At 38.6% G+C, this 23,852-nt stretch overlaps 2 protein-coding genes and 1 long non-coding RNA gene across 5 annotated transcripts; 2 read left to right on the top strand and 1 right to left on the bottom strand.

The window, feature by feature from the left end:
- Positions 1-469: 469 nt before the first annotated feature.
- On the top strand, positions 470-3,238 carry LOC127436957 (beta-2-microglobulin-like). The gene is made up of 4 exons (XM_051691504.1): positions 470-637; positions 1,340-1,612; positions 1,708-1,745; positions 2,547-3,238. Exons 1-3 carry the CDS (start codon positions 574-576, stop codon positions 1,719-1,721), a joined length of 351 nt encoding a protein of 116 aa, XP_051547464.1. The 5' UTR covers positions 470-573; the 3' UTR covers positions 1,722-1,745; positions 2,547-3,238.
- Positions 2,453-9,116, bottom strand: LOC127436960 (uncharacterized). The gene is made up of 2 exons (XR_007896496.1): positions 8,930-9,116; positions 2,453-8,213 (listed from the first exon to the last, which is right to left on the bottom strand). It is a non-coding gene; the product is annotated as an uncharacterized LOC127436960 (long non-coding RNA).
- A 4,176-nt stretch (positions 9,117-13,292) lies between these two features.
- On the top strand, positions 13,293-18,996 carry LOC127436552 (interleukin-1 receptor-associated kinase 3-like). Of its 3 annotated transcripts, none has more exons than XM_051690817.1 (13): positions 13,293-13,314; positions 13,874-14,056; positions 15,144-15,187; positions 15,633-15,699; positions 15,942-16,093; positions 16,197-16,261; positions 16,400-16,511; positions 16,648-16,766; positions 16,876-17,074; positions 17,526-17,588; positions 17,670-17,837; positions 18,049-18,490; positions 18,608-18,996. In XM_051690817.1, exons 2-13 carry the CDS (start codon positions 13,918-13,920, stop codon positions 18,733-18,735), a joined length of 1,698 nt encoding a protein of 565 aa, XP_051546777.1. In that variant the 5' UTR covers positions 13,293-13,314; positions 13,874-13,917; the 3' UTR covers positions 18,736-18,996. The 3 variants fall into 3 exon arrangements, with proteins under 3 accessions (XP_051546777.1, XP_051546778.1, XP_051546776.1); XM_051690816.1 differs by lacking the exon at positions 13,293-13,314 and adding an exon at positions 13,501-13,704; XM_051690818.1 differs by lacking the exons at positions 13,293-13,314; positions 17,670-17,837 and adding an exon at positions 13,499-13,704.
- The last annotated feature ends 4,856 nt before the right edge of the window (positions 18,997-23,852 follow it).

Raw genomic sequence — 23,852 nt, 5'->3', positions numbered from 1 at the left:
CAGTGTGACAGCTGAATTTTTAAAAGTAGCCTACTATTCCATGTGGTCTCTTAATTAATTTGGCTCTCAATTAATATGCATGGGGGATATGGGTTATATTTATGGGTCACAAGACAAATATTTTAAAGAGTTTTATGTCACACTGCAGGACCCTGCTGTCACTGCTTGATGTCTCATGTCAGCTACCCATTTGTGCTTAAAAATGAGATTAGAGCATATTTGCAAATTGTGTCATTTCCCTTAAGCCATTTTAAATTCAGTCGATTTACATAATGGTCAACCAGTTTTGTTTATGGAGACTAGCAGTGGGAGGTGTCTAATTGATTTGGTAAGTTCGGGTATTTCCAAAGGGAGCCTTTTCAACCAACTGACTGTATAACATCCCAAGACCAAATTCACCCGACAACAACATGTAACAGTTTTGCTATTGGCTGTCTTATTTTTGGAGGTTGTACTTAGTGCTCTCCTCATAGTTCATTTAGGGTAACTGGTGATTGTACTTTCGATATTAACTGCTGGTGATCTGAAAGAAGAAGGATTGTCTGGTTGACACGCTAAAAAATATTGTCAAAGATGAGGGAGCTAATTACTTTTGCTCTGTTTTGCGTGCTGTATGTGACTGTACAAGGAAAAACCTGTAAGTAATCAATTTACAAGTGGTTTAATTAATATTTAGTGACTTTAGTTTCTTACCATTGTTTCAAATAGTGTCACTATATGTCGCTATATTAATAGTGAATTGCACATTTTGCAATTCACTATTAAGTCAAAGTCAAAACTGAGGTAATTTCTATTTTTGATTGGCCTACCAACTAATATTGCTAATATAGAGGTTATGATAAAATAATTTTGTTGCCTATTTTAAATATACAGCAATTGCTTAACCTCAGAAGTAGCCTAGTTAGTGCAATTATGAATCAGCATGGTCTTATGTACTTAGTGTTTTGTTTGGGGAAATTAATGAAAAGGAAAACTTTCCCCTCCCCCTCCATTTCCTTTGCCTTTATTTATGGTGTGTATTATTTACACACTCCTTAGTATTATTTATGGTGTCCACTGTGCATTTAGATTAGAACTGTGTATTTGAAATATTGACTTATAAATATATTTTTATTAAGTGTTTTATATTACTTTTGCATCCCAGGTTTGAACGGAATTATTTGTCAGCTAAATAATCTCCTGTTTGTTCTGGCAAAATGTAGATTACTTCCGCATTATCTACCTCCTTCATTCCCTCTTAATTAATTCTCCCTCCCTAATTCCATACTTTGAAGACCGTTTTGATGAGTCTTTAACTTATATATCCTAAGAAACTTAATATTTTAAATTGCAATTTTAGCCCCTCCAAAGGTCAAGGTGTACAGCCATTTCCCTGGGGAGTATGGCAAAGAAAACACCCTGATCTGCCATGTAAGCGACTTCCACCCTCCTGATATCACTATTGAGTTGCTGAAAAATGGACAGGTTATCCCTGATGCCCAGCAGACTGACCTGGCCTTTGAGAAGGGCTGGCAATTTCACCTTACCAAGAGTGTCTCCTTCAAACCAGAGAAGGCAGACAACTACGTCTGCAGAGTTCGACATATGGGCAAAACAGACAACTTTCTTTGGGGTGAGTGTTGTATGCGAAGGTCTACGTATGTTTCAACATACTGTTACCTCTTGGTTTGACAGTGCACATGTACTGAATCTTCTGTTTTTCCACAGAGACCAACATGTAAAGCCAAACAATGAGACAAAGAAAGGTGAGCATCATCTTGTTTAAAATCAGTGAAGAAATATTTTAAAAAATGTAATTCGGTTTCTAGCACATAGATTTGTTTTTCTACGATTTCAGTCGTGGACACTTAGAAATGTTAAAGGGACAGATAACCCAAAAATGACAATTCTCTCATTTACTCACTCTCATGCCATCCCAGATGTGTATGACTTTCTTTGTTCAGCAGAACACAAAAGTTTTTTAGAAGAATATCTCAGCTCTGTAGGTCCATACAATGCAATTCAACAGGGTCCAAAACTTTGAAGCTCAAAAAAGCATATAAAAGGCAGCATAAAAGTGATCCAAACATCTCCAGTGGATAAATCCATGACTTCAGAAGTGATATGATCGGTGTGGGTGAGAAACAGTTATATATTTAAGTCCTTTTTTTACTATAAATTCTCCTCCCTGCCCAGTAGGTGGCAGTATGCACGAAGAATGTGAATCACCAAAAACAAAAGAAGAAGAACTCTTGGAGAGAAGAATGCTTAGAGGGGTGTTTCAAAGTGAAGATTTATAGTAAAAAAAGGATTTAAATATTAAACTGTTTCTCACCCACACCTATTATATTGCTTCTAAAGACATGGATTTAACCACTGGAGTCGATGGGTTACTTTTATGAGCTTCAAAGTTTTGGACTCTGTTTACTTGTATTGAGCGGACCTACAGAGCAAAACATTTTTTCTAAAAATGTTCTTTTTCTTTTTTCTTTTTTTTTTTTTTTAAATTCAGTTTTGGGTGAACTGCTCCTTGAAGACAATTAATTATGTTTTTCTTTCCCTCTTAGGATAATTTCTCATGTTTTTGGAAATTTTTCACAATCAACATAGACCGCAGCTATCCCATCAAATAAATGATGTTGCTCAAGATGCACAGTTCATACAAATTACATAATAACTAACCTGATTCATTTATTTTAGTTTTTCCTTGAGTTGGCTTAATCATATTATTCTTTTCTCCATGAGAGTGAAGTTTATTTAACCAAAGTATAGCTGCTACATTTTTCTGTATGGGTTTTTCTATGGTTTCTGGTTGTTGTTTCACTGGTTTCTTTCCTCTTTGTGTAAATGTTATGTAGACTATGCAGGAGTAATAATGTGCAAGTAAAAATGGTGAAACAAGCTATATTTTTTGGCTTATTTTGGCTTTGTTTTCAGATTTATTCATTAGACAGACTACAATAATTTGTCTATTTTAAGCACAGTTGTTCATTTTAAATCTAAAATCGCTTACAAATTCAGACTGCTGTCAATGAGTTTTTAATTCATATGAATGTATGTTAGTTAATCCCTAGGAAAAATAATGCCATTCTAAAGGGGAAATAAAGTTGATAAAACCTACTAAAATAATTGTGCTTATTTATTTGCATTTGGAATCAGTATTTATTTTATATCTTGTTCTGCCAGCTCAATGTCTTAAGCTTTCAGATTGAACTTGTATTCATATTAAACTGATTTGTGATTAAAAAGTTGAGGATCATTCCAGTGTTTTTATACTTGCAATAAACCTTAAACACAGCTGTCTGCCTAACAACTGTGCGATCCAGGCTGTGATTGGATTAAAAACGACTCCAAGTTTTAGTTTCACTTTGTCCACAGCTCTCAAAGACGTGCAAATGCCGGTACTCAATATTCGCGGATGAAAATATAAGATGGGTTTTTTCTATTAACATATTTGTTGTCAGGGGATCAAATGTGTTTGGTAAGCATTATAACAAAGTGCTTCTAGTAAGTCAGTACACTGTCGGCCATCTTTGGAACGCTCTCATGAGGCTATTTCCAGTCCAGTGCAGCTCCTATCTACTTGAATGGAGAAAGACCGAAATCTCAAAAACGGTTGTTCAAGATTACGATCAAATAATATATTTCAAATCAGCTATAAAATCTGACGATACTGGAATCATAACTTGTGATTCTTTACCCCATATTACGCTAAAAACGCAATTTTCCCGGCTTGTATAGTTAATGCGCATGCGCGTTCTAGAGTTGATTGACAGGCGACGTCTGTATCTAAAAAGTGATTGGCTCTTTAACCTGTAAGGCGGGACCTCCTTTCTACATCCGTTGACCTTTGGGCGCTCAGAGCTCTTTGGTTGAGCGTTCCCATTTCTCCCATTCATTTTAATAGAAGTGGCCCATCTCTGCTAAATAATATTTCACTGTGTCCGAAATCGCCCCCTAGCCACTGTATAGTGCACTATTTTGGGTGTGGGCCATTTTGTAGTAGTGTACGAATTCCTTCCCTACATCTCGTTCCCTACATTTGTCCACTCATTCTTACCCACAATGCTTTCTGATTTAGAGTGTACTGCCGATGTACTCGCCGACGCTATATTGTCCATAATCTAACGCGAGGAGGACTGAGTGCAGGGTGAGTGAGAGATGCCAGTTACCTTCATTTCATTCTTGCAATGTTTTATTTCATGCTGGCTGTAATGTTTTAGTTTTTAACATGTCAAAACTTGATAATTAAATATAACATAATAAAATATAGCAATCCAAAATCATACAGGTATATTTTAACAATTTATGATTTATTTATATAGATATTTGATATGGTTATTTTTTTATTTTGCCATTAAAATGCTAAGTGTTTTCTTTATTCACTAATTCACTGAGGCGATATTATTGTTAACTCATAAGACTGCGCACAGTGGAAATTATTCAAATATGATTGATGTTGTGTGTAATGAGTTTTAGGTGTGTTTGATCACATGGTCCTCTTAAAAGAGGTGTGGTTTGAGAATAAAGACACATAATAAGCATTGAAGCATGGTATGGCTGTGAGTCTGTCTGCAGCAATTCCAGTAGCCCGCAAACACCGAAAGAAACCCACATTATCGACAAACATGACATGGTGTCAGAAGTCGTGGCTCAGCAGTACGAGAATGTAAACAGGTGCCGAATGAAGAATCCCTGATGCAAACGAGTGAACGGCACATCAGTGAAGTAAGTCTGTGTTTTTTTGGAAAAGGATAAACGGCTAAATGGAACAATTTAAGCCACCATCGCCTCTAATGCTCTCAGGCAATGTCGCAGAGAATTTTTATTGTATATGATGGCAACTGGGGCTGAAGAAAAAGATGAGAATGTTAAAATAGCGATTTTGCTTCACACAATAGGCAAAGAGGCACTTGAAGTTTATAACACTCTCACGATCAACTATGAAGACAAACGAAATCATACTATGCAAGAGATTTTGCAAGCTTTCAAACAGTACTGTAGCCCACAGAAAAATATTGTTTGAACGGCATCAGTTTTGGTCGCATAAGATGGCAGACGGACTATCAGTGGATAAGTTTGTCACAGAGCTATGTCAGAAGTCAAAAGACTGAGTTTGGCCAAAGTGAAAATGATATGATAAGAGACAAACTGGTGTTTAGTCTAATAGACACGAATGAAAGAGAGACTGCTCAGAGAAACGGGTTTGACACTAGTGAAAGCATTAGACATATGCAGAGCAGCCGAAGCGGCAAAAAAATCAGATCATGGTAATGCAGACAGGACAAGTGGATTCAGAAGCAGCAATTCAAGTGATCAGAAAGTCAAAAATTTGCTCTGAAAAAAAAAAAGGGATGACAATGAATTATAAAAGTAAAGAGAAAAATAAGATTCAACCTGTAAACAAATGTTGGAGATGTGGGCAGCTGCATGAACTAAGACAATGTCCAGCGTATGGGGTAGAATGTTACGCCTAAAGCTAAATCTTTATTGCAATTCTTTATTTCCTGTCAATCCAGTACTCCAATTTTAGGCCGAGAAGCCTGTGAAGCCTTACAGTTGGTGAAGAGAATAGAGGCAATTGGAGTAAAAGGACCAATGACAAGAAATGGAATGATTCAAGAATATTCATCTGTCTTTACAGGGCTTGGTGAGTTTCCTAGAGTTCACCACATACATGTTGATCCAAATATAACTCCAGTAGTACAGGGATGTAGGAAAATTCCTCTAGCTATATTGGACAGATTAAAATCTATTTTACATGAGCTAGTGAGAGCTAAAGTTATAACTCCAGTGCAAGATCCATCTGATTGGGTAAACAGCCTGGTGATCACAGAGAAAAGAATGGAGCATTACGAGTGTGATTGGACCCAAGAGAACTGAACAAGGCTACAAAAAAAGACAATATTTCTCCATTCCTACGCCTGATGATGTGAGATGCAAATTGGCTGGTAAATCGATCTTTTCTCTCCTAGATGAAAAGGATGGGTACTAGCAAGTAAAATTGGATGAACCATCATCCATGCTGTGCACTTTCAGTACACCACAGGGAAGGTATCGCTTCTTGAGGCTTCCATTTGGTATTAAATCAGCCAGTGAAGTTTTCCAACAAAAGAATGGAGATATTGAGGGAGTGCATATCGTTACTGATGACATGATCATTGCTGCATCATCAGAGCAAGTGTATGATGAGATTTTACGTCAAGTCATGGAGGGAGCAAAAAAGTCTAATGTTAAGTTGAGTAAGGACAAGTTGCAGTATAAAGTTCACACTGTCAAGTATATGGTACATATCATCACCTCGGAAGGGGTAAAACATGGTGGAGATAAAGTTCAAGCAACTGTTAAAATGCCACCACCAGAGAACAAGAAGGCACTTCAGATATTTCTGGGAATGACCAGATATTTATCCCAGTATATCCAAAATGAAGCAACAATAACTGCTCCGTTAAGGTATTTGTTGAGAGAAGAAGCTGAATGGCAGTGGAGCCCTGAGCATGATAAGGCTTTAGAAAGTCTCAAGGTAGCCTTAACTCAAGCACCATTCCTTAAGTACTATGATCCTGTTAAACAGTTGGTAATTCAAGCTGATGCATCAAAGGATGGCTCAGGAGCTGTGCTCATGCAAGAAGGGCATCCCTTGTACTATAGTTCACGGGCACTTACAGATACTGAGAAAAATTATGCACAAATTGAAAAGGAGTTGCTGGCCATTGTTTTTGCTGTCAGATACTTTCATCAGTATGTGTATGGTAAGGTAGTGACAGTGCAGTCTGATCATAAGCCACTTGAGAATATTTTTCGAAAACCACTGAATAAAGCACCAGCAAGACTGCAGCAAATGCTTCATTTACGAGGATATGATCTGAGGATTCAATACACACCAGGTAACTGTATGTGGATTGCAGACACATTGTCATGGGCAGCAGTGAGAAAACAAGATGCTAATGAGGACAATGAAGACCTGTTTCAGGAGAAAGTAGTGTATTTGCTAGAAGCTACTGATTCTTTAAGTTCAGAAATGTTGAAACAACTAAAAGAAACGAGTCAAACAGATGACATCCTGCAAGCCATAAAAGAAGCTCATAAAAATGACTGGGGTAAGCAATGCAGCAGGCTGAAGGAGAAATTGCACAAATTCTGGTCAGTGCGACACAACATTACTATGCAGAATGATGTGCTAATGATGGGAGATAGAATCCTCATTCCAGAGAAATTAAAGTCCGCTTTGTTACAGAGGTTACATATTGGACATCAAGGTATACAACAAACTGCACGAGCAAGGCAAGTTGTGTTTTGGCCTGGCATGTCAAAAGATATTGAGAGCACGGTAAGCATATGTGGCATATGTCAAAAGTTCCAACCTCAAAATCAAAGAGAACCTCTTCAGTCACATGACATCCCAGATGTTCCCTGGTTGAAGCTTGGAGCAGACATCTTTGAATTGCAAGGTCAGTCTTTCCTGGTGTTAGTTGACTATATGACAAAATATATAGAAGTGCTTAATTTGAGAGACAAATCTGCCCATTCAGACATACAATTTATGAAAGCAACATTTGCAAGATATGGCATACCAAAAGAAATTGTGAGTGACCATGTAACATTTGCAAGTCAAGAAATGAGAACATTATCCCACATATCAGCAAATAAGGCTTTTGTTTTCCAGTCCAGGATATCCACAATCAAATGGACTTGCTGAGCGAACAGTGCAAACTGTGAAACGTGTTCTGAAAAAGGTTCAGGTGTTCAGGTGAGGATATACATCTAGCTTTGTTATCATTGCGAAATACCAGTCACAGGATCGAGTATATCTTCAGCACAAATGTTGATGGGACAAATTCTTCACAGTACTATACCATGTTCCACCAAGATGTTGTGACAAAGATCTCTTGTGCAGAAGCACAGTAGACTGGTCGATCTACAAGCTCGTCAGAAGAAGTACTATGATGTCAGATCTAGAAGTTTGCCAGGGCTAGTAGCAGGTGAGACTGTACATATGCAAACTCGAGAGGGATGGAAACCAGCAACAGTACTACGTAAGAGAGAGGAACCACGGTCGTATAATGTACAGTCACCAAATGGTCAGATCTTTTGACGAAATAAACGTAATTTGAGAAAGATACATCCAGAGGTATTCAGAGCTGTTGAGTTAAATCCAAGCAGTGATGATCTAGTTGATAGAGTGGCACCAGACCGGTCTGATCCAGTGACCACTAATTCAATGCCAAAGATACCTGTAATCAAGAAGTGGAAGAACTGTCAGACCTCCAATAAGACTATACTACATAGTGACTGACATCAACTGATGATATATGCATTTTAAACTTGTCTGATTATGATTGTCATCCTGTGGAAGGTCTACTTTTTATGCTGTTTTGATTGTATTTATGACAGTGTTTGTGATGGTATATCATGATTGTGGTTATTAATGCTTGTTGATGTGGTGATGTAATTTTCTTTCTAATTTAAGAAAGGAGGATGTAATATGTTGTGTGTAATGAGTTTTAGGTGTGTATGATCACATGGTCCTCTTAAAAGAGGTGTGGTTTGAGAATAAAGACACACAATAAGCATGAAGCATGGTGTGGCTCTGAGTCTGTCTGCAGCAATTTCAGCAGCCCGCAAACACCGAAAGAAACCCACATTAACGACAAACACGACAGTTATCGTATCACATGAACGTAATCCTCTAACCAATGGATGTTGTTATTAATAATTGTAGTTCTTTATTACAGTCGCATGAGGTCGCTATGCGCACATATCTCTTTTCGGTGCAGATGGGAGTGTCAAGATTCAAGATGGTAAAAAATAATAATAAAAATAAATACAATAATGTAAGCTTATTCGGATGTTTTTATTACTGTTGGCAGTTTTTAGCTGTATTTAATCATTATGAAAATATATATTAACGAGTTAAACATGACAAACATAATGAAGATTTATTACATACCATTTTAAAAGAATTGTTATAAAATGTGACTGTTGTTTCTGTGTTATTTCCAGCGCTCTCTCCGATGCCCGTGTATTGCCTATGCACCTTATTCGTACGACCCATGATGCTTTGCGCGAAATGTGGGCGGTACTTCCATGAAGTTTTTTTTAAATTATTTTTATTGAACAATTTGTCATGTACAAACAACACGGCAACAACAATACATCTTTGCATTATAACAGTGGGATCAGGTGCATAAAGGGACAAATCAAATCATCCAAGAAATAATAATAATAATTAATATGTGTGTGTGTGTGTGTATTTATATATAAATATATATAAGGGGTTAGGGCTTTTTTTGTAAATCATATTCTTCTATTATGCTAAAAAGTTTTATTGGATTTTTATTTTTCATCATCTTAAGGGCTATGGTATAAGAAAGAAACTCATGAAATACACAAAACCTAAGTTTCACTTTCAAGTACTTTGATTTGTGAATATAGAATTTTCCCAGAATAAGGATGCTATTAACCAGAAAGTCATCTTTGTTTTTGTTCATAACAAGTCTAACTTCCGCTAAGAATGAAACACAGTTGTAGTTGCATCGTACGTTCATTCGTTTTTTCGATGTGGTGTTGATCATTCATGTGTGAGCACAGCCTGATGGAGCTTAATAAGGACAATATACGGATAGCCGTTACATCTTTAATAGAGGTTTGGGAGGATAATTTAAAGAAGTGGCCTCAGGATGTATGTAGAGCTACAAACTGAGCTCTGTACGGACGTCGTAACATGTTCTTGCCGAAACGACTAGAGTAAAACATAATACAATACTAAGACCTTGTTTATAGCTGGTATTTGTTTTGTTCACTGATTCAAAATAAAATGACTCACATCTCAACATGTCTCTGTTTATTGACTGATCGCACATTACATGTTGGTCTTGTACGTCTGTTTCTCAAACCATTTGTAACATTTGCTGTGAGACAGTGCCATCTACTGGATTCATGAAGAACAACAGGTATTGTAATTACTGCACATCATCACAGTATCAGGATATATCTCGGGTGATCCGATCACATGTGGTCAGATGAGACACATCGCTGTTGGTCGCACAAATGGATCTCCTGTGAGCACTTGTGACATTAATTAATAAGCCGGAAATATGACACAAAAGACAAAGAAGCATGGACAAATGGCGCGCAGCTGAAATGTAAAGTGCGCACAAAGACACACTTAAGAAGATCCGTAAAGATCTCGTAGATTAAGTAAGCTCTTTTTAAATGTTTCCTATTGGACAGTTATTTCATTTTAAAGCCATGTGTCACCAGAGCCCTGAACAGTTGAAACTCTTGATTTTAGCACAGCGGTTGATTGACAGATAAGGAGTGGTACTTCGCTGCATCCCGGACGGTGTTTACAGCGTTTCAAATAAATTTTTGACTACCTCCGTATGTGTTTTTTGTGATTTCATCACAAAAGGTTTTGCACCCATTTACACCTGTATATAGGCTAGTGCTGATCACTTGTCATCGGATCATCCGAATCACATCCTAATACCAGCTGAAAACGGGGTCTAAATGACCGCAGCCTACATTAGCGAATGCAACAGAACGACTTCCGGTGGAAATTCATCCCTCCTCCGTTTCCCCTGTAAGACCCCCATGAATAAGGTGGATAAACAGCCTAGTTTGTCGCCAGTTTTGCCTCATGCTAAAATGAAGTCATGTGATTTCCTAAAAATCCTGCAGCTGTGACCGTCCTTTTGTGACCCTGAAGTGTAGTCTAAGGGTGTGTTCACACTTGGCAGGTTTGGTTCGATTAAAATGAACTCTGGTGCGATTGCTCTGTTAATGCGGTTCATTTGAACAAGTGTGAACGCTGTCACCCAAACCTTGGTGTGCACCAAACAAGCAGACCAAGACCGCCTGAATAGTGGGTCTCTGTCCGCTTCCAAACGAACTCTGGTGCGTTTCGATTGATATATGAACGCAATATGGACCAAAGACATCTAAACGGACCAAAAACAGTAAGTAATTTGCCTAATACTGACCTCAAGCATACCTGGTTCTTCTCATCAAAGGAGCTATGTTGCCCATTACAGTTCGGTGCAGGCGTCGGAACCGCCGTCAGCCGTCCTTGCGGCATATCTTCGTTTGTGTGTGCAACGGAGGAATTTCTGGCACTGTTTTGACTCCTTTACACATTTTATTAGCTCTTCATTTGTCCTCAACTGGTAAAAATACCACCATATATACATATATAAATATAACGAGCGCATTTCGCCCAGCAACCAGCATTGTTTTGGATGTTCGGCAAGTTCCGTCAAAAAATATACATCATAAAAGCTGTCCAATCAGGTTGTGACTTTTTCCTGATGCCTTCTGTTTTGTATCTTTAGGTTCGGTGTTAAAAATGCCAGTGTGAATGCAAGGCGAACCAGGCCTAAATGTATCATTTTCTTTTTTGGTCCGGACGAAGAGGACTAAGAGAACCGAACTACAAGTGTGAACACACCCTAAGTGGGGAACGAAGTGCCTGTCCTTTCATCAATAACCTCTGAAACTAGTACAATACCTTACATTGATAAATGTATAAATAATAAATGCAGACAATTAAGTAACAGATACAATAAATACATAATTGTGGATACATGGATACAAGAATATGGGTAAAATGACCACTCACAGGTGAAGTGAATAACGTTGATCATCTCCTAAACAAGGGCACATGTCAAGGTCTGGTTAGATTAGATGGTAAGCGAACAATCAGTTCTCGTAGTCTGTTGAATGCAGGAGAAATGGGCAGGAGTAAGGGCTTTATTGACTTTGACAAGGGCCAAATTGTTATGGCCAGATGACTGGGACAGAGCATCTCTAAAACGGCAAGGACTGTGGGGTGATCCCGGTCAGCAGTGGTGAGTACCTACTGACAGTAGTCCGAGGAGGGACAACCCACAAACCGACGACAGTGTGTTGGGCACCTAAGGTTCATCAATGCACGAGGGCAACGAAGGCTATCCTGTATGGTCTGAACCAACAGAAGGTCTACTATGGCACAAGAAACAGAAAATTTGAGTGATGGTTACAGGAGGAATGTGTCAACACACAGTGCATCGCACCCTGCTGTGTATGGGGCTGCGTAGCCACAGACCGGTCAGAGTGTCCATGTTCTGCTGGGAAACCCTGGGTCCAGCCATTCATGTGGACATCAATTTGACACGTGCCACCTACCTAAAACCGTTGCAGACCAGGTGTACCCCTTCATGGCAATGGCCTCTTTCAGCAGGATAATGCGCCCTGCCACACTGCACACATTGTTCGGGAATGGTTTGAGGAACATGATGAAGAGTTCAAGGTGTTGCCCTAGCCTCAATATTCCCCAGTTCTCAATCTGGCTGAGCATCTATGGGATGTGTTGGGCCAATAAGTCCGATCCAGGGCAGCTCCACCTTGCAACTCACAGGACTTGATGGATCTGCTTCTAATGTCTTGGTGCCAGATCCCACAGGACACCTTCAGAGGTCTTGTAGAGTCCATGCCTCGGCGGGTCGGCGCTGTTTTGGCGGCACGCAGAGGACCAAGAGCATATTTGGCAGGTGGACATAATGTTTTGGCTCATCAGTGTATGTATATACAGTAAATACCACTTTTATGTGGACCCATTCGAAAATAGGTAATTTTCTGTATTATTACAATGACAACTCTACTTTTTTGGCATTACAATGTATTTATTTTGTTATAGCTTTATGTTGTTAATACCATTTTTATACATGCTACTACCTTTTTTTTTTTTTTTTTTTTTTTTACTACTTTACTACTTTTTTTTTTAAATAATTTTTATAAAATACTTTTAATGGTGAACACAAAAACACCAACATTGTCAACAAGTGGCAAACTTGTTGCTTTGTTGCACATTTATCAAATAAAACTTAAGGGATTTTGCAGCTTGTACGATTCTTCTGTTATACCCTAGTCTCTTTATGTTGCTTGTTTTAAAAATTGTGAGTTGTAAATTGTCTTTTTCTTTCACTTTGTTTACTATGAGAAGGGATGTCAGACTCTCAAAAAGATCATTATCTTTTTACACCTTGTGTACAGAGGTGCAAATTACAGCATCTTTCACATGTCATTTTATATTTACAGATACTTTGTCTATTCATAAGCTCTGTTATTATCTTGTATTGAGCTGCATAGCAGATAATGTGTGGACAAACATCTTACATGTTCATTTATTATTAATGCATTATTTATTGAATATATTACAGGCCCAAGGCGTTATAGCAAACATGAGAACAAGCATAGAAACAGGTGATCCACCAAGTTGGATTCCAAGATAAATACTCAGGACCAGTAATGGGGTGATCGACCTTCAAACGTACAGAATTTAAAGATACAGTACAGGTACAGTTTCAACTATATAGTCTTGATTTGCCTTAATTTTAGTATTTTTGCAAAAGCGCCAAAAAGAGAACATTTTATTTAAAGGGACAGCTACCTTTTCTTGTCGTCTTTCTATGAGAAAATATTTCTCAAATTATTTTGAGGAAGTAGGTGGGGTTTGGGAGTTTCCAAATTGTAGCAACAGATGTCCACGCACGAGAGCAGTATAGAGTCATTCAGCAGAGAAGCATGAAATAATTATCTGAACGTCACACACATTCATCGCCCGGAGAACCATGTTCGGTAAAATCGACCCGTCAATGTTCCTCTTCGATGTTCCTCCATTGCTTATGGGGACTTTCTGTAAACTGATGGACAGCGGCGTCGATGAACTGGGATGGCGAGGTTTAGGTAAAAATAGCTGGTTTTACGTTGACATTGTATCACTTTGAACAACGAGTCTCTTCTTACTTAACAAGACCTAATTTACTCGAGTTGGTTGTACGTTTCCGCTTTATAGGTGTTCATGATGTTACATGATAAGTTCTTATTTAATGCCTCTAAATCTGATTCCATATAGCTGCTCGCATCCTTCCTAGTCTGTTGGAAGTGAGGTGCAATGAAATGTACGCGACTGCAGGGAAAAGTCCGACCCAAGAGCTCATGTGGTCGTGGGCACAGCAGAATAAAACAGTGGGAGATCTGCTGAAGGTGCTGGATGATATGGGTCATGTTCATGCCAGGAGTCTTTTTCAGTCGCAAGGTAAGGGATGTTGTGATGTGGAATAAGAATCTAATAGTAGTTGTGGTGCTTTTTAGGCTACCACCAGTTTATGCCACAAAAAAACAAAAAAAAAAACATAGTTACCACAATTATTGTTACTACAACAGCACTTTGGATTCTTGGTTTAAAATAATTGAAATGAAATTAAAATGAAGAAAGTAGAATGTCAAAGATTATGAAAGCTACTCTGTTTGAAGAAGGTGCCATATTTATGTTGGCTTGACAAAGCCACAGTTATTCAGTAACTCCTCTTAGAGCATTTAAGCTACATCCACCAAACTTGGTACAGACCTTCATACTGTTCTGATTTAGTGTGCTATGTATTTTGTAACTGATCGGAGTGACAGTTTTCTAACAGCGGATAATCAAATATTGGAAAAATCCCATAAACTTGTATTGATGGAATATTTAAGCAGGCCAAAGGAATTCTCATTATTTCAAACCTTCCAACTATAAAAAAGTCTCTCTGTAATGTCTGTATAAACTTTGTTTGTCCTTCTTGTTGCAGTAGTAACGATAACTGTAGTAGCTGTGATATTTCAGCAGAAACTGTGCCTAAAATGATAAATTCTTGTAGGGGTTGTTTACATTTTACTGCATTCGAAACTTTCTCTTCCTCTAAGCTATAGTTCAAGCAGTAATGTGGATTTGCAACATACAGTACATGTATACTGTACTTAAAAGAGGAACCGGTCAAATCTAAATATTAAGTGGACCATAAAGCGAAGCAAAACAAAGTGATTTAAATAACCTCAACGATGCAAGCAACCTATGTGCAGTTACTTGTAACCAAGGGCGTAGATTTGGCTTAAATTTTTGGGGGGGGGGGTGGTTGCAGCGTGAAGCATCTACATGTTTCCATTGATCATGGTATAAATATTGGGGGGGGGGGGTTGTACTTGCTTGTTTTGATTATGGGGGGGGGGGGGGGACTACGCCCCTGCTTGTAGCAATTTGTAACAGCCACAAAACCACATACCATCATACAAACGTCAAGGGAAGGTTTTTGGTTTCTGCTTCACTAAACAGGAAACACAATAACAGAACACTTTTGATTCTTTTCTAGATTCTTGTGTGATGAAGTCATCCTCACCCCCTCTGTTTCCCATGGTAATTTTGTTTGATGTTATAATATTAACTGTGATTGGCCTTCCTTTGTCAATTTGCCTTTCAGTTTCAGTTATTGACTCTCTTTACCCTGGTTTAGGTTTTTGTTTCTTAGAAAGCAAAAACAGTGAGAGCAAAATTTGCCTGTGAACATACATTATGTGTGAACAGAGTTTTTTTTTTTTTTTTTCATGACAAATGAAGATGTGGGTGGGGGTTGGCATTTTAATCTTTAGGGTGGCCAACTGGTTATCTCTTTGTCCTGGGGGTGCTCCTTCTTGATAGTTTTGTTTTGGTTGGCCCCCCTTGATCATGTTTCACTGTTGGTCTGGGGACATCAGTTATTTCAGGGGGCACAAGAAAAATCTAGCCCCCCTTTAGACCAGGCCATGATGGATTGTAAATTTCATGATCTCACATTGTCTCTCTTTTTTTTTTTTTAAACTAGTACCTCTCAGATAATGAAAAATCCATTCAAATCTCAGCTCTTCATCCAGAGTCTGTGTCTGTTAAAGGTAATATGCTTTATAAGTACAAACACATTTGTATTTACATGGTCTCTGTATAAATCAGCATGCCTGTTCATAGCAGCAATGGAAGTAATGCAGTAGGAACTGTAGCTTTTTCCTTTTACACTTTTTAGATATACAAAGTTTCATTTCTGTTTTGCGTGGTTTCATGATGATTTGTGATGAAAGTGGTCTTTCCTTGTGTAGATTGCTTTATAAAACCTTCTTTGTCCACCTCACTGTCATAGGCGAAAAACAGAAGTATTCGGTCACTTATTCAGACATCTTAAATGGAACCCGAAATTTCCATCAGGACTTGAAAATTGGAGCTAGTGCATTTGCAGAGGTCTACTGCGGAAGATGGGGAAACAAATCCATTGCTGTGAAAGTGTTCAAAAAGGTACTTGCTTTTAAGCTCTGATTTTATGTAGTCAAATGTTTTAGATATAACATTGTCGCAACTTTGAAAACACTGATTCTAATTCTTGATTACTTAAACACAGGAAAATAAAGCTACTTGGAAGACATTGTGGGAAAAATTCACAAAAGAGATTGAAGTTCTACAACTGTAGGTTCAATCAGTCAATTATTTTAAGCGGAATATATTATTGTAATCATTTTATTATTATTATCATTTTATAATCACCTTCCATAAAGGAAAAAATGTGACTAAAAATGTGTTTCTTCTCAACTTCTGTCCTCTCAGCTACCAGCATCCTAATATCTTGGAGCTTTGGGGCTGCTTTTCAGAGGGAGATCGCTTCTGTTTAGTTTATCCATTCCTTCATAATGGATCATTGTTCCACAGGCTTCATGAGGTAATCCATCAGCAAACCATAACCTCCTCATGGTAATCTAAAGAGATTTGTTTCTGAAATGTTCTCTTAGAAGCTTAAGGTGTTATCTTAAGCTAGACTCAAGTAGAATTTACCTTTACTCTTTCCTCCTTTAAAGGAAGTCGTGAAGCCTCTGTCATGGCAGGAGAGGCTGAACATCATCAAAGGCACTGCAAAGGCAGTTCACCATCTACACACTGCACAACCCTGCATGGTTATTTGCGGAAACATTACAAGGTACTGGTGTTAAGCCATAGCTACAATTTTTGCTTGGGTCCAGCAAAGATGAAGCAGATTGGAATGAACTCCTTATTACTGTTAAACTTACTTTGTGGTCTGTTGGCAGTTCAAACATTCTCTTGGACGAGCACCTACAGCCCAAATTATCCGATTTTGGATTAGCTCATCTGAGACCCCACTCAGTTGACCAGAGCTGCACCATCGTCATGGACAATGCCTCCCATAGCAACCTTGCCTATCTCCCAGAGGAGTACATCCGTGATGGCAAGCTGTCAGTCAAACTAGATGTTTATAGCCTTGGCATGGTAAGTTCAGGATCCCTTTTAGAATTTTTTTTTTTTAATTAAATTATTGATATAATGTAATCTACAAATATAGGATTTTTTTTTTAAAGATTTACCTTGGGAATTTGAACATATTTATTTAATTAAATTGACTGAGTTTTTGTGCCAGAATTCATTAGGATAAATGTAAAAGATTCAAGTCATTAAAAAGGCAATGTGAGATATTTACAGTATTCATGCTGTAGCACATGGAGAATTTTAACAGTTTTGATAACATGGGCCATCCACATAGTAACTGATTACAAAAAACATACATGATGCCTATACAGTATCGCTTGTTTACCTGTTTTTCCTTGTGCCAGGTAAGCAACTGCATACCATTGGCCATTAAAATGTCTTCATGACCTAAAACTGACCTGTAACGACTGCTCCGACATGACTCAGCCCAGCTTTTATGCTTTTATGATTGTAGGTTATACTAGAGACATGTACAGGACAGAAGGTTATCCAAGAGTCAGCAAAGATTCTGTTTTTGGTAAGAATCCACTCACCAAAAGACACAGAACTGTACTCTTTACTGACTAATCTCTAACACTGTCATTGCATTCTCCTTTAGAGAGATGTTCTGAGATCAGAGTTAGAGGAGAAAGGCTGTGTGGACGCCTGTCTGCGGTTTTTAGATCCCAAAGTGGAACACTGGCCTTCTGCGGTGGCACTCTGTCTGCTCCGAATTGGGCTTGAGTGCACCGCCAGCAAAATGCGATTTAGGCCTAGCTTGGAAATGGTTAGCAAATGTACTCACATGCACAAATGTGCATTCAGTATTGCAAGATCTGTTTACATTCCTCTCCTATTTTCAGTGCAACTTTTTCTGTTTATTTATGATAATTACATAATTTGTCCTATAAATAAGCCAGTATCAAGATGTCTAGTTTGAAACATCTGTAGTAAACAGTGATAAAATGTGATCTTATAATGGAATAATGTGTGTTAAGGTGCTTCAGATGTTAAGCCAACTCCTTCCCATTCCTGCTCCTCCTGAGGACCAGCCACGCACCCTAGAAGATGAGATCCCTCCTCAGGGGTTCCACTGTGTCCACGTTCCGGGTCTCAGTCTGCCTACTGAAGATGATGAAATGTTCAGACCCCTGGAGGAAACTCAGCCTCCCAGAGTCGCCAAACTGTCAGGACCCCGTGAGTGCAGCCAGTCTGAGGTCACCTTCCTGAGTGTTGGAGAACATTTCCACAGGGAGTCTTTCCTGGAAAGTGACAGAGTGGTTTCAGCAGCACAGAGCTTACAGTCGGACTCTGTTCCTCACCTGGACTTATACGGGAGTTGGCCTGTGGAGTGCAGCTGTTCCACTGGCGCTGAAGCACAGGGGTGTGAGGACTGCTGTGCTAATGGCTTCAGTCAATCTGTTTTTTATGTCACTCAAGGCAAGTAGCAAAAAGAAAAGATTCATAATGAAATCTGTCAGGTTTTTTTTATTTTTTTTTATGTCAATACAAACAAACAAAAAGATGAGATTAATGTCCAACATTTTACTTTTTCAGATGATGGTGCCCAGCCCTGTCAGAGTAACATCAAGAATCCAGCAAAAGAGAAAATGAGGAATAAAATTCACCTGTACAACCAAGGGCTGATAAAAACAGAAGAACTTCTTTCACTAAAGTCAGACTGATTAACCATAACAGTAAATGGGACAACTCTATAAAAAGTAAACTCTTTGGGACTCAAACCAGATTTGAACTACCTTTTTACCAGACACCCATACATGCTTCGTATATTTCATGTTCCTGACAAATCCAGCAAATACGATCTGAATTATTATGTTTCATTTTTAACCAATGAAAATACTGTATTATTCTTCTCATACAAATTGATTTTTATTAAATTAATTATTTTATAATTTAATGTGAAAAATAAATGTTTTATATTTTCATGAGTTGCAAATTATTTTTTATTTTTAATATTTATTTTTATTTATTTATTATTCATTATTGCATTTACTAATATGTTATATATTTGATAGGTTTAGAGGACCAATACAAATAGTAAATAAATAAAAAATGTTGGAATGTTTGGGATAATTTGATTGGCTGTTGGGTGCTACTGTAAAATGACAGAAACTGTGAAATATGGATTATTGAAACATCAAAGTTCTCCTGCCGTATATAACTGGCTATATTTTACAGGAACGTCCCAACCAGTAGGTGTGTGAAAGTGAAAGCCACTTCCACTCCAGAATGTGAAAGTAAAGTTTTACAGTTAAAAAAGGACTTAAATATTGATCTGTTTCTCACCCACACCTATCATATTACTTCAGAAGATACACTATATTGCCAAAAGTATTCGCTCACCCATCCAAATAATTGAATTCAGGTGTTCCAATCACTTCCATGGCCACAGGTGTATAAAATGAAGGACCTAGGCATGCAGACTGCTTCTACAAACATTTGTGAAAGAATGGGCCACTCTCAGGAGCTCAGTGAATTCCAGCGTGGTACTGTGATAGGATGCCACCTGTGCAACAAGTCCAGTCGTGAAATTTCCTCGCTACTAAATATTCCACAGTCAACTGTCAGTGGTATTATAACAAAGTGGAAGCGATTGGGAATGACAGCAACTCAGCCATGAAGTGGTAGGCCACGTAAAATGACAGAGCGGGGTCAGCGGATGCTGAGGCGCATAGTGCGCAGAGGTCGCCAACTTTCTGCAGAGTCAATCGTTACAGACCTCCAAAGTTCATGTGGCCTTCAGATTAGCTCAAGAACAGTGCATAGAGAGCTTCATGGAATGGGTTTCCATGGCCGAGCAGCTGCATCCAAGCCATACATCACCAAGTGCAATGCAAAGCGTCGGATGCAGTAGTGTAAAGCACGCCGCCACTGGACTCTAGAGCAGTGGAGACGCGTTCTCTGGAGTGACGAATCATGCTTCTCCATCTGGCAATCTGATGGACGAGTCTGGGTTTGGCTGTTGCCAGGAGAACGGTACTTGTCTGACTGCATTGTGCCAACTGTGAAGTTTGGTGGAGGGGGGATTATGGTGTGGGGTTGTTTTTCAGGAGCTGGGCTTGGGCCCTTAGTTCCAGTGAAAGGAAATCTGAATGCTTCAGCATACCAAGAGATTTTGGACAATTCCTTGCTCCCAACTTTGTGGGAACAGTTTGGGGATGGCCCCTTCCTGTTCCAACATGACTGCGCACCAGTGCACAAAGCAAGGTCCATAAAGACATGGATGAGCGAGTTTGGTGTGGAAGAACTTGACTGGCCTGCACAGAGTCCTGACCTCAACCCGATAGAGCACCTTTGGGATGAATTAGAGCGAAGACTGCAAGCCAGGCCTTCTCGTCCAACATCAGTGTCTGACCTCACAAATGTGCTTCTGGAAGAATGGTCAAAAATTCCCATAAACACACTCCTAAACCTTGTGGAAAGCCTTCCCAGAAGAGTTGAAGCTGTTATAGCTGCAAAGGGTGGGCCAACGTCATATTAAACCCTATGGATTAAGAATGGGATGTCACTTAAGTTCATATGCGTCTAAAGGCAGATGAGCGAATACTTTTGGCAATATAGTGTATGTATTTAAATGCTGGAGTCATATGGATTACTTTTATATTGCCTTAATGTCCCTCTTGGACCTTCAAAGTTCTGGCCACCATTCACTTGCACTGTAAGGAGGACCAACAGAGCTGAAAAAATCTTTGAGTTTTGTAGAAGAAAGAAATTCTGGGATGTCATTAGGGTGAGTAAATGATGAGAGAATTTTCATTTTCTGGTGAACTATTCCTTTAATATTTGGTTTTGTTTACCTTAGGACTCCTGAATATAAAATAAACTTTAATTTGGCTACATCTTAAAGATGATGGTAACAAGGAAGAAGAGACTTACAGCTGGAGTTGCCAATGATGTCGCTGGAAGCCTTAGAAAAATGGAAGAGAAAAAAAGAACGACTGTGCAATGGAGAAATTTTCTTCATAAAAGATGTGAAATGTTAGGGAAAATGTCTCTATCAGCTGTTAGCTAAATGTGTCTCTAAAAATCTGTTTTTAAAATGGCAAAATGCTGTGAAAATCCTTCTGATCTAAAATGACTTAAGTTAAGCTGAAAAAAAAAAAAAAAAAAGGTTAACAGAAGTACAAAAACATCTCCGCTCCGGTCACTCATGTAACCTCGGTTCCCTGAGATGAAAGGAACGACACATTGCAATGAATGCTATGGGGAAATTACTTTTCCACAACCTAGTTGAAGCCCTTGTATCATAACACCAATCTTATGATTTGCCGCTGGCTACCACCCCTGGAGTTCGCTAGTTCGAATCCCAGGGCGTGCTGAGTGACTCCAGCCAGGTCTCCTAAGCAACCAAATTGGCCCGGTTGCTAGGGAGGGTAGAGTCACATGGGGTAACCTCCTCGTGGTCGCTATAATGTGGTTTGTTCTCGGTGGGGCGCATGGTGAATTGAGCGTGGTTGCCGTGGTGGATGGCGTGAAGCCTCCACACGCGCTATGTCTCCGTGGCAACGCGCTCAACAAGCCACGTGATAAAATGCGCGGGTTGATGGTCTCAGACGCAGAGGCAACTGGGATTCGTCCTCCGCCACCCGGACTGAGGCGAATCACTATGCGACCACGAGGACTTAGAGCGCATTGGGAATTGGGCATTCCAAATTGGGAGAAAAACTTGATGTTGCCGAAGTCTTTATTACAGTTTAGCAGTGACAAAGTATATGAAGCACTTTGAAGTCAGACTCTAAACTCAAACCTTTTTAGTAATTTGTGAAACAGATTGCCACCCATCATATGAAGTTGTGCTCCTCAAGTAAATTAAGAACCCTAAAAGTTTCAGTCCTTGTGGTAATGAAGCTCAGGCTCCCCATTGTCTGAAATGGTTTTCAAAGGCCCTCTCCAGCTCCCATTCTAAAATTGATGACCATTTGCACAGGATGTGGTCCTCTAGTGGTGTGACAACACCCAAGTGTGAACATAAGAGCCATTTGGGATGCAGTATATCGAATGAAATCAGTTCGTGTAAAACTCACATTTAGGCAAAATAATGTAAGTTATATTTGTATCTAAGCGCAAATGTGATTTTTGGAGAATTTATTTTACTTCAAGCAGAAGTTATTTCAGTGGAGTACCTTTATCAGTACCTTTATCATGATCCTTCATTACTCATTGCATGCTGAAATCAGGCATGTAATGTAAACGTATGTGTTTTTCCAAATGTATGATCAGCTGGTTATTTTCTTTTAAAGCTGCCACTGAAGTTTAAACCCCTTAATTTAGCACATTGGTTAATTGACTGATTATTACTATTATTGTGTAGGTAGGATATACAGTACTGCAAATGCAATGTCGTCACAGGCGTTTTCATCTTCTACCTCCAAGTGTGGTTGGAATGATGAGATTACAAAGCATTTTAGACCCTTGTTTACATCTGCATAGGGCTGACAAGTTGTGATTGGATCAGTCGACCTGATCTTAAAGGGATAGTTCACCCAAAAATAAAAAAAATTTCTCACTATTTACTCACCCACATGCCATCCCATATGTGTATGACTTTCTTTCCTCAGCAGAACACAAACGAAGATTTTTAGAAAAATATCTCAGCTCTGTTGGTCCAATCCAAGTGAATGGTGATCAACCAAAAATCACATAAAGCATACGACTCCAGTGATTAAATCCATGTCTTCAGAAGCAATATAATAGGTGTAGATTTAACACCTATTACGTGAAGATTTAAAATAAAAAAGGACTTACATTTTGATCTGTTTCTTGCCCACACCTATTATATCACTTCTGAAGATATGGATTTAACCACTTGAGACTTATGGATTACTTCTGTGCTTCCTTTATTTGACTATGGACCTACAAAGCTGAGATATTTTTCTAAAAATCTTTGTTTTTGTTCAGCAGAAGAAAGAAAGTCATACACATCTGGGATGGCATGACAGTGAGTAAATTATGAGAGAATTTTCATTAATGCCAGGTGTAAACAACCTATATTGTGTAAGGCTTAATGTCAGTCATATCAATAAAAGGAGGTTAGATCACCAGTCATGTTAACTGAGCCATTCATACTAAATTCAGATTGTATTCAGATACAATGCATTCCATTTTAAAAGCTCATGAATTAATCTTCATTCAACTAATGATGTGTTCTCATTCCACTTAAGGGCTCAGAGGCAGAAACTATTGGATGTGCTTGGGCTACTTTGCTACTTCACTGTGGACTAATCTTCATTGTTGGCATATTTTTTCCTTTAGCATGTTAATGAAAGAAGCTCATCGTGTTGGTCATTTAACTTGTCTAACATTTCAGCTAATTCTTAAATCCAGAATGGAAAATAACAGCTTTCCGTAATCATCAAAGTTTATACATGTTTGATATGCACATTGAATAATACTCTGTTTTACACTATCCATCTATCCTTTTTTTTTTCAGCTCACATTTAGCTTTTTCCACAAATCTGTTGTTGATCAGTTTAAGTAAAAAAAAATGTTTGTAATATTTTATGTCATATTTAAATACTCTTATGGAAAACTATATATATATATGTGTGTGTGTGTGTGTGTGTAATAAATTGCAAATTAAGGGCCTTTCCCAAATGGCAGTTTTGCCACCTTGAAGGGCACTGCGGGAAGGGTCGTTCCAAACGAAAGTAAGAAAAAAAAAATGTTCATGGGGGAACACCGAAATCTCAATAATTGTTGTTCAAGATTACGATCAAAGAACATATTTCAAATAAAAAAACGGGTTTCTCTCATTCATTTGAACAGAAGTGGCCCATCTCTG

This window comes from Myxocyprinus asiaticus, chromosome 47 (assembly GCF_019703515.2).
Source record: "Myxocyprinus asiaticus isolate MX2 ecotype Aquarium Trade chromosome 47, UBuf_Myxa_2, whole genome shotgun sequence".
NCBI lineage: Eukaryota > Metazoa > Chordata > Actinopteri > Cypriniformes > Catostomidae > Myxocyprinus > Myxocyprinus asiaticus.
This window is presented reverse-complemented; position numbering and strand designations above follow the sequence as displayed.